Below are 13,262 nucleotides of genomic sequence, written 5' to 3' on the forward strand. Positions count from 1 at the left end.
CTGCTCTGCCTCCTGAGCCACAGCCACCCCAGTAAATGTTTATATACTACTTTTACATAACAAATGAAGGAAGCATTAGTAATTAATTTTATTATTTATCAGATATAAAATGTTCTTCCTTTTCATACCTTTGTGCATGTTCTTCCTCTCCTGCTCAGCTTTGGGTGAGTGTGGGCTTGTTGCTTTGGTCTCTCCTTTCCCTCCCAGCAGCGTCTGCCTTAGCGACTGGCGTGAAGTTCTGGGAGACGGCTCCGTCTTGCTGCCAGTCGGGCTGCATGAGACATGGACACGAAACTTTCAGAGCTTTCCCATGAGCTATGAGACACCTCCCTTCCCCGCTCACCTGCTTTCATGTCACCCTTACCTCATCAAGGTGTTGTACTCTTTGATCTTCCTGCTGATGAGGTCGTGGCTAGTAAAGTCGGCATTCTAAAAAAAGGGAAGACGGAAAAAACGACAGGGCGTGATATGAGACGTGATAACAAATGTTTACGGGAATCTGGTGCAATTGTGCCCTTCAGCCCGGCCTTACAGACTATGACAGATCGTTATATAACCTGCAGCTCTCAGGTGTCACAGGGAGGACTGTTAGAACAAAACATTTGGCTGGTTAGGTCCTCAAAAGAGTTTATATTTCAAATACGGGAAGATGCACCTACTTTGTTCTTCATTTCATCTCCAAAATGTCACAAAACATTCCAAAAAGTTTCATCCAACCAAAACTCAAAGAGATTCAGTTTATTCAGTTTTAGTCACATAAATGTTACCCAGAAGTCCAGAAAAAGAAATGAACACAACGAGTCCTGCTGACAGAACTCTGCAGATGAACACACAAATTCAGCTATTTTATTGTCCCTGTGCAACTGAAATGTAACTGTGTCATCCTTAACTGGCGCATTTATTTTGAAATCCCGCATATTTAAAACAAATAATTAGAACTAGAATAAGCACCATAATAAACACCATGGAGTCACAAGCTAGCGTACTCCTAGTCCTGATCCCAAGCTCGGATAAATGGGAGGATTGCGTCACGAAGAGCAACCAGAATAAAATCTGTGCCAAATCAAATATGCGGCTCTATCCACTGAGGCGACCCCCTGGGAAATAAGGGAGCAGCCGACAGTACCAAGAATCACATGAATGTTTACAATCGAAAGAACGCGGAAAGAGCACAATTGAGGAAACAAGTAAATACAAATTTGAAGAAAAACTAACTGGTGTGGGGAGTTTTGATGAAACGCCATGCAGAAATTCTGCATTTATGTAGCAAAGATCGTCGCTGCCTCAGTGGCTTTTAGAAAGCCCCTAATTATTAGAAAATATCAATAACTGAGCGGAAAATTAGAGCAGCACTGTATGTGAGAGAAGAGGGTGGCTTATGGATCGCTAATTTGATATTTTCCATTAATATTTTAATTCGATAACTTGAGTAAAAATATTCCAACAGCTCATCTGTTTAAGAAGAAAGTTGTAAATCTTTGTTTAGATTAGAGCTGTACAACACATGTTCTCGCTGAATCTGGAAGCTGTTTTCTGTGCTAAACATTATGAATTTTGTCCGTCTTTTACAGGAATCAAATTCCCGTTTATCTGCTTTTTAAACCCCAGTGTACTCGCATATGTCAGCCTGTAACCCATGCACTGTACTTCATAAAGTTTCAACAAATAAACAGATGCTAATCACACAGCTATGGGTTGAGGAAAATGTCTAAACTTGCCTTGCAAGAAGGTTACATGCTTTAAAAGCTTTGCTCAATCAAAGGAGATGAAAGCTAATGCGCATGAAAGCCCCCGAGGACACTCTTAGTGAGAACTACTGAGCTGCAAGCTGCCAAATATATCAGTAAAAATCGTAAAATTAAAAATGCCAAACCGCTTATTCAACCCGTGACGAACATGATAATATTGGTATCTGTTTTTATGACTTTATCACATCTGAAAACAAAATTTTTCAAATTCTTTCAGTGTTTTTTTTTTTCTCCCGAGGAGACGAGCAGAGTCACAGCACTTGGACTCAAACAACTTAACTTTAACTTAATTTGCCTGCTTATGAAAGTTTGGGTCTTGTGACTGCTTTTTGTATAATGACTGTCCCAACAGTTTGAACCCAAGACTCGCACCTCGTCATCCAGGTTGCTGTTCTCCTGTATGACTCTGATCCAGGCCAGCATGTCTTCCCGGTCCTCAGCCTGGAACAGGTACTCGCAGTCCGACGTGGTCAGCCTCAGGACGTTCTTCCGCTTCGTGTCGCTGTAGGAGATGTCAATCAGGCAGGACTTGATGCTGATCGGCAGCGGCTCATCCACTGCTTGGCAGTTGGCGTGTGCTTGGCCCTCCTTTTTGTCTTTGTATAGGCAGAGGTAGTTTCCTCTCAACACGGCGTACATCTGTTTCCACGGCCGCATGCCGCCTCCGACACGCTACATAAAACACGTCATGAAGAAGAGAATAGTTTACAAAGCAAAACAGCAGGAATTCAACCAATCTTAAAAGCACTACTATTGCTTTATAATCACGGTGTTGTGGACAATATGAGACAAGAAAATCTAAACTGCTCAAGCAAGTAAAACAAACAGCAGAGGAAATATAGATAAGATATCATCAAGAAGGAGCTGTTATGGTTAATAACCCAAATTTCGAGCAGGTCAATGGATATAAAAGTGTGTGAGGCATGATTTCTGTGGCACTGTGTGGGTTTTAAACAGAGACGGTGCACACCTTGGCCTTTTCTGTATGAAGCTGCTTAAAATGCAGCAATCCCTCCTTGGTGGCGTCACAGAAGACGTCTGATGAGGAATCTCTCCTTGACCCTGAATCATCCGATGACCTGTCCACAGCCTGAAACGGAGACGAAACCAATGCAAACGCATGAAAGCCCGAAAGGTTTTCAAGTGCAAGACGAGGCGAAAGTGCACCAGTGATATACAGTAAATTAAAAACTCCTTTTAAATGAATCATTTACAAAAGCAGCATGACGCAACTCCCACGGCTCTCCCAGTTTCCACAATATATTCACATTACGGTGAGAGACGTTTATAATGTGGGTGTGAAACAAAGGTTGCATAAATATCTGAGCAGGAAACGCTGATAAAACAAAGAGCCGACAGTGAGCTCATAAAAAAAAAAACTTACCTTCATAAGACTTTTCAGACCAGGTATCAAGGACCGCCTAGACAGAAATGGAAAAAAATGTGAGGGCAGCAGAAAGTATGAGATGTGTGTGAGAATAAGCGTTTAAAACTACATCAAATAATAAAACCTGCTTCAGTGGGATTGGTTCAAACAAAATGTGCTCGTTCTCTTTGGTTTTGGAGTAAAACAGAACCAAAACAACCTCTGACTTTACTGCTTAGGAAAGACAACACCCTCTCTTTCTTGAGAGTGTAAAAGCAAAATTGATCAGTCACAGGAGTAAGGTACCCATAAATCCATCCACTGCCAATAAGCTTTCCAGAAATGTGACCTAACAAGTGATCAGTAAATTGTTAAAACTCTGCACACAGCTGATGGACCCGCATCGGAGTTAAACCCAGAGGTATGTTTCGCTTTTTGTGCAGCGCCATGTTTTTACTACTAAACTGTAAATAATCTACTAAAACCTGCCTTTGTTTGTCCTGTTTTTTTTAAATACAAGACTGATAGTGGCTGTTTTCACAAGTTTTTACATGCACTGTTGTGAGAGCATCTTACCCTTTGCCTTCTTCCCGGTAGTTATCGAGGCCTTCATCGTACGACTTGGAGCGCTCAGTTTTAGAACCAGAATCTGACTCAATAATTGTGAGACGGAGAGAATCTATTAAAAGAGGGTCACATAATTATTTGAAACTGTCCCTTTCTGCGCCAAATTCAGCAGCTGACTAACCCTTTGATATGGAAAACACACCTTGGTCATGTGACAGCTGGCGGCGAATGAGAGGGGACGGAGAAGGGGGGCTGGCTGGGATGGTGGTGATGATGGGAGTTCCAGATATCACGGCTGAGGCGGGGATGTGCGCACTCTCCAGGTCGATGCTCGGACTGGACGGTTCATCTGAGGACAGAAAAGAGGAAACTGAGTTCAGCAAGGCAAGAAAATCATAAAACACTCCCCTGAACATGAAGTATAATAGTCTGAATATATCCGCTAAAAGCTTAAACATACTTAAAAAAGGATCACATGAACACTCAGGCTGGTTTTAAAACATTTCTTAAACAAACTGTAGTAAAATTACAACATGTTAACTAGGTTTTTACCCAAATATTCAACTTTTCATATATTTGACTATTTCACTGGGTGGATCCCTCGGGTTGGTTGCTTGGCTACAGAGTGTCTAACATAAGGACCAGGCTGGCTTTGGAAAACGTAAAATGCGAGCATAAATGTTGGACTTTTAATTGCATTTCTAAGTTTCACAGCTTTTTCTACTAATAAAGATCTCCCCCATTTAAATTCATGCTACACCAAAATAATTAAGTTACAGATTTCTGTAGTTTTACACATTTAATTCTTAAAATGTAAGCTCAAAGAGTGCTGCTGACAGGAGGCTTTTATACAGGTAGCACAACACCTGATCCAGAACTGTAATTAGGATTGGCTTTAAACAACGTGAAAAACTGTGTGCATGTAACCAAAGTAAATGTGCAAACGTATCGTAGCAGTCGTAACCAGATTCCTACTAGCGCCCTGTGCATGGGGCTTGTATTGTAGGCAGCCTGGTAGCTCACCTGGTAGAGCAGATGGTCAGAACCTGCATGCAAAACGGTCACTGGCCAGTTTTGCATAGAGTCAAACTTGCAAAGAAGTCATTAGTAATTCTAGTTTTTCACTGAAGTCCATCTCTTATAAATTATGCAAAGATTCAGTGAAAGTTGTATTTAAATTAGGAACTTCATCATAGATTTTCACTAAGTTTATAATAAGATTTTAAAAGATTTTTTAAAATCACTATTATATTAGGGTAAGAAGTAAAGAAGAACATTTGTGAAACTAATATGAATAAAAGTCAATAATTTATACAGCATAAGAAAAAACATCAAAGACAAAAATCATCATGAAGTTAATAAACTACTGTGACTCAATCAGGCTTGTCACAAATGGCAGGCACATCTATGAGTACAGACACAGGCCACTTATTGTTATGAAGCAGCCTGAGCCCGAGGCTCAGAGAAGACAGACATGGTGATGATTCAGGAAGACCTGACAACAAATCAATGATTACATTAAGTCCTCAAAAGTTCACAATTCAGTTTCAAACTGTTCAACTCAAAAACATGAGGCTCTTCCAGTGTATGACAGAGGTTGCACAACCACAGGAAAGTGAATACCATTAATGGTACACGGCCATAAAGTGTACAGATAAGCTGACGCTGTCACTTAAAGGGAAGAGAGCTGTGACAAACCAACAATTCCAACCATGGCATAATCATGATCCAAATATGTATTTTCCTAACACAGTTAATCTGCTGGAGATGCTAATCATACCACATCTTTGAAATGTATTCAACTTAACTCAATAGGAGCCATAATACTGCAAATTAGAGCAACATTAACCAAGGTCTACGTCATGTCTGCTGTCTCAACTTGAATAAACATTGCAGCAAACCGCAATAAAAAGCAGCGATAAGACGTACGGAGAGAAGACTACATGATGCAGACAGAGACTCAGTCAGTCAGTCAGCTGATAAGCACTTCAGTCCAGATAAGCTGCTACAACCCCTTTCCTTTAAATACACAGATGCAGTACAGTCAGCTTGCATTATATCATCACAGGCGAGACTGTGTCATAATGAGTGATATGCAATATCTGCAAAGCGGCAAACCCTAAAAACAAATTAGGAGACCGGTACAGCGAACAAGTAGTTGCAGAAATGAATCTTATCAGCGAATATGGTGATGAAGAAAGTAGGGCGAGACCACACCGCGGATATTGTTACTGAAAGCTCTCTTTATAATAGTGCAGAGCACAAGTAAATGGTTCAACCAGAGACTTCAAACTTGTCAGGTCATTGTGGCACACCTGAAGGAAAGAATACCTTTTTCAAATTCTTACAAATTCATCTCCAGAAACGTAACTGTCGCTGTTATTTAACTTGAAAAGTGCCCTGACTACAAAAGACAAATAGCTAAAAAGAACAACAGCGAAAAGATCTAAAAGACACAATTTCCTTGCAAACTGTTTACTTTCAGTGGTGCCATTTAACGTGAAACATGTGCTCATTGTAGGGTACAGATTCCTGCTCTCTTTCCTCAAACCGCAAAGACATCTCCCATGACACTGCAAACCTCATTTCTGCAAGCAAGCCAGATGCCCATTTGCTTTAATCACTTGTTTATATACCTCTAACTCTGTTTCTGGGAAGATGGTGGCAGCCAGCGAGTTTTAACACGTACAATTACAATTTATTTATTTCACTTTCATACATCAAGACTGATTTGGCTTTAAGCAGGAGAACATGCACCTATCCACATCTAGACAACATGTTTGGTGTCTTTTTGTTTCTGGTCAATATAGTAAATACAAGTGTACGTCGTTTCTGTGGGTACAATAAAGTTCTCATAAAACATCTCTACAGATATGACTTTCATATGGTTTTATTTGTGTTCCGTGTGGAAAATAACAGCATAAACTCATTAACCTTCCAGATCTGTTCCAATATATTTACCAAAATCGTTAGAATATAGGCACACTACATAAAAGCAAATGGTGACTCCAATTCAGTCAGAACCACTGTAGTGAAAAAGCCTGTTACTGTATTTCAGTCTGCAGTAATTCATATTATGCTTCAATCACAACTGAAGTACAAATAAGCCTCTACTGCCTTGTGACTAGGAAAAATCGGTGGTTGCCTGGTAACTGCATCGAATTTTTCTGCTGTCACACACCGATGGCAAGCGATTGGGTCACCACTAATGACTGCAAAGCAATTGGACAGGTTGCCTGATGGGAGGCAACCTGTCTCCAAATAATTGCAGCACAGCTTGGACCGACTGCAATCACTCATAGACAGACTGTCACAGGCTTACTAATAGCTAATTTATTGATGCAGACAGATTGCCAACACAGCAATCAATTTACAGCAAAATACATTTCTGTTTAATGTAAATTTCTCTGCATGCACACAATTTTGGATTTTCACCAATTTCTCACAGCTAATCACTAATTATCACAAATAGATTGCACGTTAATGCCAACTTGACCCCAAATTGACTGACAGCTGACTGACTCCACCTTATTGCCGTTTAATTGCCATTGTTGATGCACCAAAGTTGCTTGGAAGACAACAGCTGACTTCCAAGCAACTAGCTCAAAGTCAACAAGATGCCATGTTCATTGCACATGCTGTGGTCTCCAAACATTAGGCAGTATTGCTCTTTTCTGGGGGGGTCCCTACCTTCCCGTGGTAGGTAGCACTGTTGTTATCAAGTAACAGGACTGCAAACTGAGCTCAACTTTTTGACTTGTCAGCAATAAAGCTAGTATTTTAAATGAGGCTCATTTCTTCCTCTGAATCTTGGAAATATGTTGTAGTTCTGATTTTCAAAATAAATGCTTGGACTTCAAAGTACAGAATTCACAAACACAAAGTGGATCTAACAAGTAAATACACTGGAGTCTGGGACAAGTCTGCTGTTGCTTGGAGTAATTTAAAGTGAGAGGAAATGGGATAAATAAACAAACTACCCTCCAACTTTCATAGCAAGATAGAATGAATTTACACACTGCCATCAGTTTCTGTAGATTTAAACAGAGGGGATCCAACTAACCTAGATCTTGTCCAAAGTTATTACATGTGGATTTTTTATGTTTTGGCACTCATCCATGAGGGACTCTGGGAAAATCAATGCAAGAAGAAAGAGTCCAGCATGCAGGCTCCAGATGCTTCACATCAAGTAAATAACACGTAAATAGTAAATTAATGAGCTTCAAAGTTACTTGTTGGTTGATTTTGTTATCTTTGGGTAAAAACCACGCTAAACCTCTTTCCATCCTCTATTCTCAGCTAAACTAACTCCATGCTGTTGCTTAATATACAGCAGACTGCCATGAGAGTATAAGCAATATCACACTGCCGTCTCATAACATGATAAAAAAACAACCCCAGATTGTTCTGATTTAAGGCACATTACTGCTATAGCACCAAGATCTCCATCTAATCTTGATCGAAATGCTGTGAACGAGACCATGAGATGTGAGGGCTGCCTCTGTGAAGTGCTGCTGGAAGAGGATGTGATTAATCCCTGCAGGTTCTAGGACACCAGACAGACACAAGAGCTGCTCTCATTGGATGGTAATGAGTCATCAATGAAGACACAACTGAGGATGCAAGGTCGAGTTCAAGCTTGTCAGCCTCTAGAGTTGTACGAGATTTGGAAAGACAGAAGATGCTTCAAACATTACTCAATAATGTCATTCTATAAACACCTCAACGTGTAAATGCAGCTCTCAGCTTCAGTTCATGAGGAAAAACAGAAAAAAAAGAATCATCAGAAACATGAGCAGACGTGACATATCGCATGTTTTTCTAGTAGTGTATGTTACATTCTGTTCCCTGCAAAAGAAATACATGAAATAAAATAAACTTTTGGCAGGCAGATAATGTACAGCAGTTGTTCCACTTATTGTTTGGAAGCTTACAATGAAATGTAATTGAAGCAGATTGCTGCAGGAATGCTCTCATTTCTCCGCTATGTCATAGTCCATTAGGACGATACGCTTAGGTTTCTTTCTCTGTGCAACACTGGTGGAAATATGAGATGTTTCAGGGAGTGTGTGTGCGTTTATTGACTTGGAAAGCAGCTCTGTGAGTGCGTACGTGTGCATAGTGTGCACCCTGTGTACTTTTTCTGTGCTGCCCTTTCGGATGCCGAAGGATTGTCTGAATATGTCATGCTTACTGGCAGTACCGTGTCACGTTGTCCCAAGTTCAAAATGCTGAACACAAACATTGCTTAACAGCAGCAAAACTTTTTAAAAATTTAAATTTCTACACTGAACAGTGTCCTTTAAAAGGCAGTTTACCACCAAAACACAGGTTAACTGGATTCATTCTTATTCACACTGAGCAAACCTTGCAGGGAATTCCCCCACCTGATTATGCAATAGTATAGCCATGATGACATTTAGACACAATGTATTTCATTGTAGCAGCAAAAGTGGGGCAACAACGGACAAGCTTAAAGTTGATTTTTAATGCATTTTTCTGATGAAATGCTACAGAAACAGGAAGTTCAGACTAATTTTTTATTATAATTATTTGGCTTCCATGGTTTTTGGTTATGGTGATTTTTATTTCCTTTAAACAGGAAGATACTGAAGGCGTGTCTGCATTTTTGTCCTCAGGCAACCAACAGTGGAGAATATCACTCTCACCACCTTAAACTGTGGATTTTGAGATGGGAGTGTCATGTGGAAGGAAAATATGTTTCTCACTTTTCATTTGATATCACTTTAAACTTGGGTTTCTAACTGCTAAATATGGAAATTACATGTGAATTAATTATGAATTAATTACTCTTTTTTTAACATTTAATAAATTACAAACATAACCAAAACATGCATGAGAAGGTATCACTGGGTATTATAGATTTTTAAAAAGATTTTATAAAAACCCAAGGAACCCCTGAAATATAGCTATGAGCAAACCAGAGTGTGAACTCAACAGCCCATTACTGCATGATCATTTCACCTACAGAGAATTAAATATGTCATATGTCTTCATCTATTGATCTATAAGAGTGTGTTAAACTACTGATTGTATTTTTACTGTGAAGTTCTGCCTGTCCTGCAAGATTAATGCCCATTGTCATGCATGGCTAACAGTAGCATTCAACTTTTCGATACAAAGCCTTTTATCTAGACTCAGTATTTACACATATATTATTTCAACACTGAAGCATGTCAGTATTTATTTTATGTAAAACCTCTTTTTATTTAAAAATGAACTTGATCATTTATGACAATTAATTTTAGTCACTTAAGTCAAAAGAAGACAGTTCTTCGCATCCCCAGTTATTTATATTTGGTGGCATGGCTCTAGTCTTTCACCTTTCCATCTTTCCTTGATGCATTCATATGTTGAAAACCTAAGACGGGAGAGTAGCAGCAAGGTCCTCGTATAAAAAGGAGCAGGCATCAATGACCACAGACATTATTTAAGTTAGACACAGCATAAATTGAAGAGGTGGGCAGCAAAGCGGCTTGCAGATGAACAGCAGCGGTAAAGCAGCTTATATAGCTTATATAGCTCACCCTATGTAAAATCAGCCAAATCATTAGCTGATGTGAACTCACACTAAGATCATTTGATCTGTCTATACTAATACTATGCTAAACTCTATGCGTAGTGCCAACAGGTGCCAACAACCATCCTCAAATTAACTGCAGTCTGAATTTTCTGCTTCCAAGTTCTGAATGGGGAAATACAGTTTTACCTAATAAGTAGACATGAAAGCAAGATTGTGCCTGATGATTTGATGGCAGCTTTCTGATAGTTGAAGCTTAAAATGAATTCCAGCAGTACTTTAACAAAACAGACTGTTCTTGTGTCAAATTTGTTGCTATAGAAAGAACATATAAAGATAAGGAGGTCTTACCTATGAAGGGGATTGAATCCAGAGAGTCATCCAAGTTGTTGGATCCGGACTTTTGCCGTGTGTCTCCCAGCCTTCTCAGATGCATCTCCCTGTAGCTGTCACTAGACGTCCAGCACATCGCTGCATCTGCAGAGCCTGCTTTCACTAAGTGTGGTGACTTATGAGTCACTCCTCTCTGGTTGTCGTTAACAGCTATTACATAGGACGGAGGGCGAACATGAGCAGTTCCAGAGTTTTTGTCCCTTCTGAGGACCACAACGGTAGCATCAGGTCCTTCAACACCTTCTGCAAGACTGCCGTTAGTCCATACAAGAGAATTAGTGGAACTAGAGGTTTCTTTGACCTTTGGCTTTTGGGTGACAGCTCCATTACTGGTAGAAGCACTGCCAGCACTTTGTAGTTGTCTCTGCGTGGGCAGTTTAGACGAAGGACCAGAGCAAGAGGAGGATCTGGCTGCTAGCCCCGCCTCTGACCTGCTCTCTATTTTCAGACTGTCAGCCCTGGACCTGAGCTGCAGGTGCAGAGGGGAGGAGTAGCCCATATGGTTGCCCATGATGTTAGCTCTTTGGTCTTTTAGAGGGTCCATGGGTTTAGTGGAAGGTATAGCAGGTGAGGCGTCTGAAATGGCATTTTTGACAGGCAGACGTGACGGCCTCATTATGATGCCATCTGTCCTCGATGGTAGTGCAGAATCTGTTGTACCTTTAGTAAACACAGGAGCTGCTAGAGGCGAGTTGGAAAATCCCTGTCCTTCTTCCTCTTGTCCAGTGAGACTCCTGTTTAGATGAGGTAAAGCCCTCAACTCAGATCCCTGCCTGCTAGCCCTGGCTTCCTCTCCCTGACCCAGCTGAAGCCTGTCCTCCACTCCCAACCTGTCTCCAGAGAGACGCCCACCTAGCTCTCCGGGATGCTGACCCAGGTAATCACAAGACCGAGCACGAGGTTTGGTGACTCCTGTTGGGGTTGAGAAAGGCAGAGCATCCTGTGAAGCGCTACGAGGCCAGTTCCTAGTTGTTATCGTCCTCTCTGCCCCGCCTCCTAGCCTCTCCTGGGAGGCGCTGCGTAAAGGAGCTGTCACTGCAGCACCTTGACTACCTGTATCCACCCCACGGTCACTGGATGCACTCCTGCGTCTAACCTGGGATTCCAGTGCCCCTCTCTGACTGGCAACGGGAGGAGATGTTGTTCGTTGCTGGGTGTAGACAGAACTAGAACTGGAAGCTGCACGCAAGGTGTCCAAGCGTTCCTGGATGGTGCGGCAGCCATAACTGTGCAGTCTTTTGGCATCAATATAGTCCTTATAGGTGGTGTAGTTTTTCCAGTCAATGTTCTGGTGAGGGGAGGTGGAGGGAGCTGTGGGAGAGGGTGAGTAGTGGTTGGCGCTGGGTGAGATGGCAGTGGAGAACGTGTCCTGCGAGGCCCGTCCAGGTGGAGATAAGGTGTCAGGATAGATTCCAGGTCTAGAAGTTGAGGAAGGGGGGTAGACTGGCATTTCTGTGGTGCGTGAGGAGGGGTACTGTAACTGAGCGCTCCCAGGGACTGAGGGAATAAGGGGTCTTGGTCGGGCCGAGCCAGAATCTGTTGTAGGACCATACCGGTTTTCCTCAGTCCTGTGGCTGGGTCCAGCCCGGGCCACCCGAGACCCCCTCTCGATCTGATCAGGGGGCACTGTCCTCACATTGTCATTACAGACACACACCACTGTCTGAGACTTTGACGTCTGCTGGGGAGGAGAAGGAGGAACAGGAATTTCCACCCGATAGCTCTTCTCTGTGGCGCCCCCTCGCCTCCCTGGTCCTTGAACTGGCCCTCTGGGAGTCTCAGTGACAGTGACAGGCTCTGATGACTGAGCCATGCCTGCAGCCTTGACTTCTATCCGTGGGTAACATATGGGAGGGGGCTCAGGGATATTCTGGGCATTTCCGCTGTATGCCTCATTTCCTTTGAGGTATGCATCCTGGGAATACGCCTGCAAGAGATTATAAGAAATTATATCACTTTGGTTGCAGAGAGGTTTAAGAGCTAAACCAATCCCATCACATCCACAGAGATCAACCTAACCAGAGAACAGATATTTTAAACTCTCTTAAAGGACAAGCATGGAGTGGGAAGTGCTGTAGAGTTGACACAACAACACTTGACACAAATATAACTGGTGCAGACGCATTTCCAAAAATATCCAAGAATACAAAGAGTGGGATATCCATTTTTGCCCTGTCATCTCATTTCTCAAGCAGTATTGCTAAAGATGCATTTACAACCACATCTCATATTACACCTCCACTGCCATTTCAGCCACAATAGCATGTTCCTATAGAAATACTACATCTGCAGTACAAAAACATTGTAGCTCAAGTTACAAAACTGGAGAAGGGCTCGTAATCCACAAGTGTCATTTATTGACAGGAGTCTTTGTATGAGCTGACAAGATTATCAGAAAGTCAAACACTGCTGCATACCCACAGCAAACTGGACGTGACAGATGGGACAACTGGATTGATCCCGTCTATACCACTAAATGAATAGCACGCCATTTCTTCAAATCAAACACAGCTCTGCTCAAAGTTTCTCAATTCTTTTTCTAGGAGACGGCAAACAAATGTTGCAGCCTAAACTCCTCTGTAAAAAAAGAAACAAGTGGGAAAAGGAGGCTGCCAGAGAGGGCAATAAGTAGAGAAAGAAAGCTGGA

The 13,262-nt window shown here is 41.8% G+C and overlaps 1 protein-coding gene across 8 annotated transcripts in view; it reads right to left on the reverse strand.

The window, feature by feature from the left end:
- Window positions 1-13,262, reverse strand: part of arhgap21a (Rho GTPase activating protein 21a) — a 100,867-nt gene that overhangs the window by 11,182 nt on the left and 76,423 nt on the right. For 7 of the 8 annotated variants that reach the window (XM_080864905.1, XM_080864904.1, XM_080864901.1 and 4 more), the window contains 8 exons: window positions 10,574-12,542; window positions 3,884-4,030; window positions 3,691-3,793; window positions 3,133-3,169; window positions 2,719-2,838; window positions 2,121-2,420; window positions 365-429; window positions 129-271 (listed from right to left, as the gene is read on the reverse strand). In XM_080864905.1, coding sequence (XP_080721031.1) covers window positions 129-271; window positions 365-429; window positions 2,121-2,420; window positions 2,719-2,838; window positions 3,133-3,169; window positions 3,691-3,793; window positions 3,884-4,030; window positions 10,574-12,542 — 2,884 coding nt within the window. The remainder of the gene's footprint in view (window positions 1-128; window positions 272-364; window positions 430-2,120; window positions 2,421-2,718; window positions 2,839-3,132; window positions 3,170-3,690; window positions 3,794-3,883; window positions 4,031-10,573; window positions 12,543-13,262) is intronic. The other variant, XM_080864903.1, reaches the window with a different exon arrangement.

The sequence above is a fragment of the Rhamphochromis sp. 'chilingali' genome (genome assembly GCF_963969265.1).
Source record: "Rhamphochromis sp. 'chilingali' genome assembly, chromosome: 18".
NCBI lineage: Eukaryota > Metazoa > Chordata > Actinopteri > Cichliformes > Cichlidae > Rhamphochromis > Rhamphochromis sp. 'chilingali'.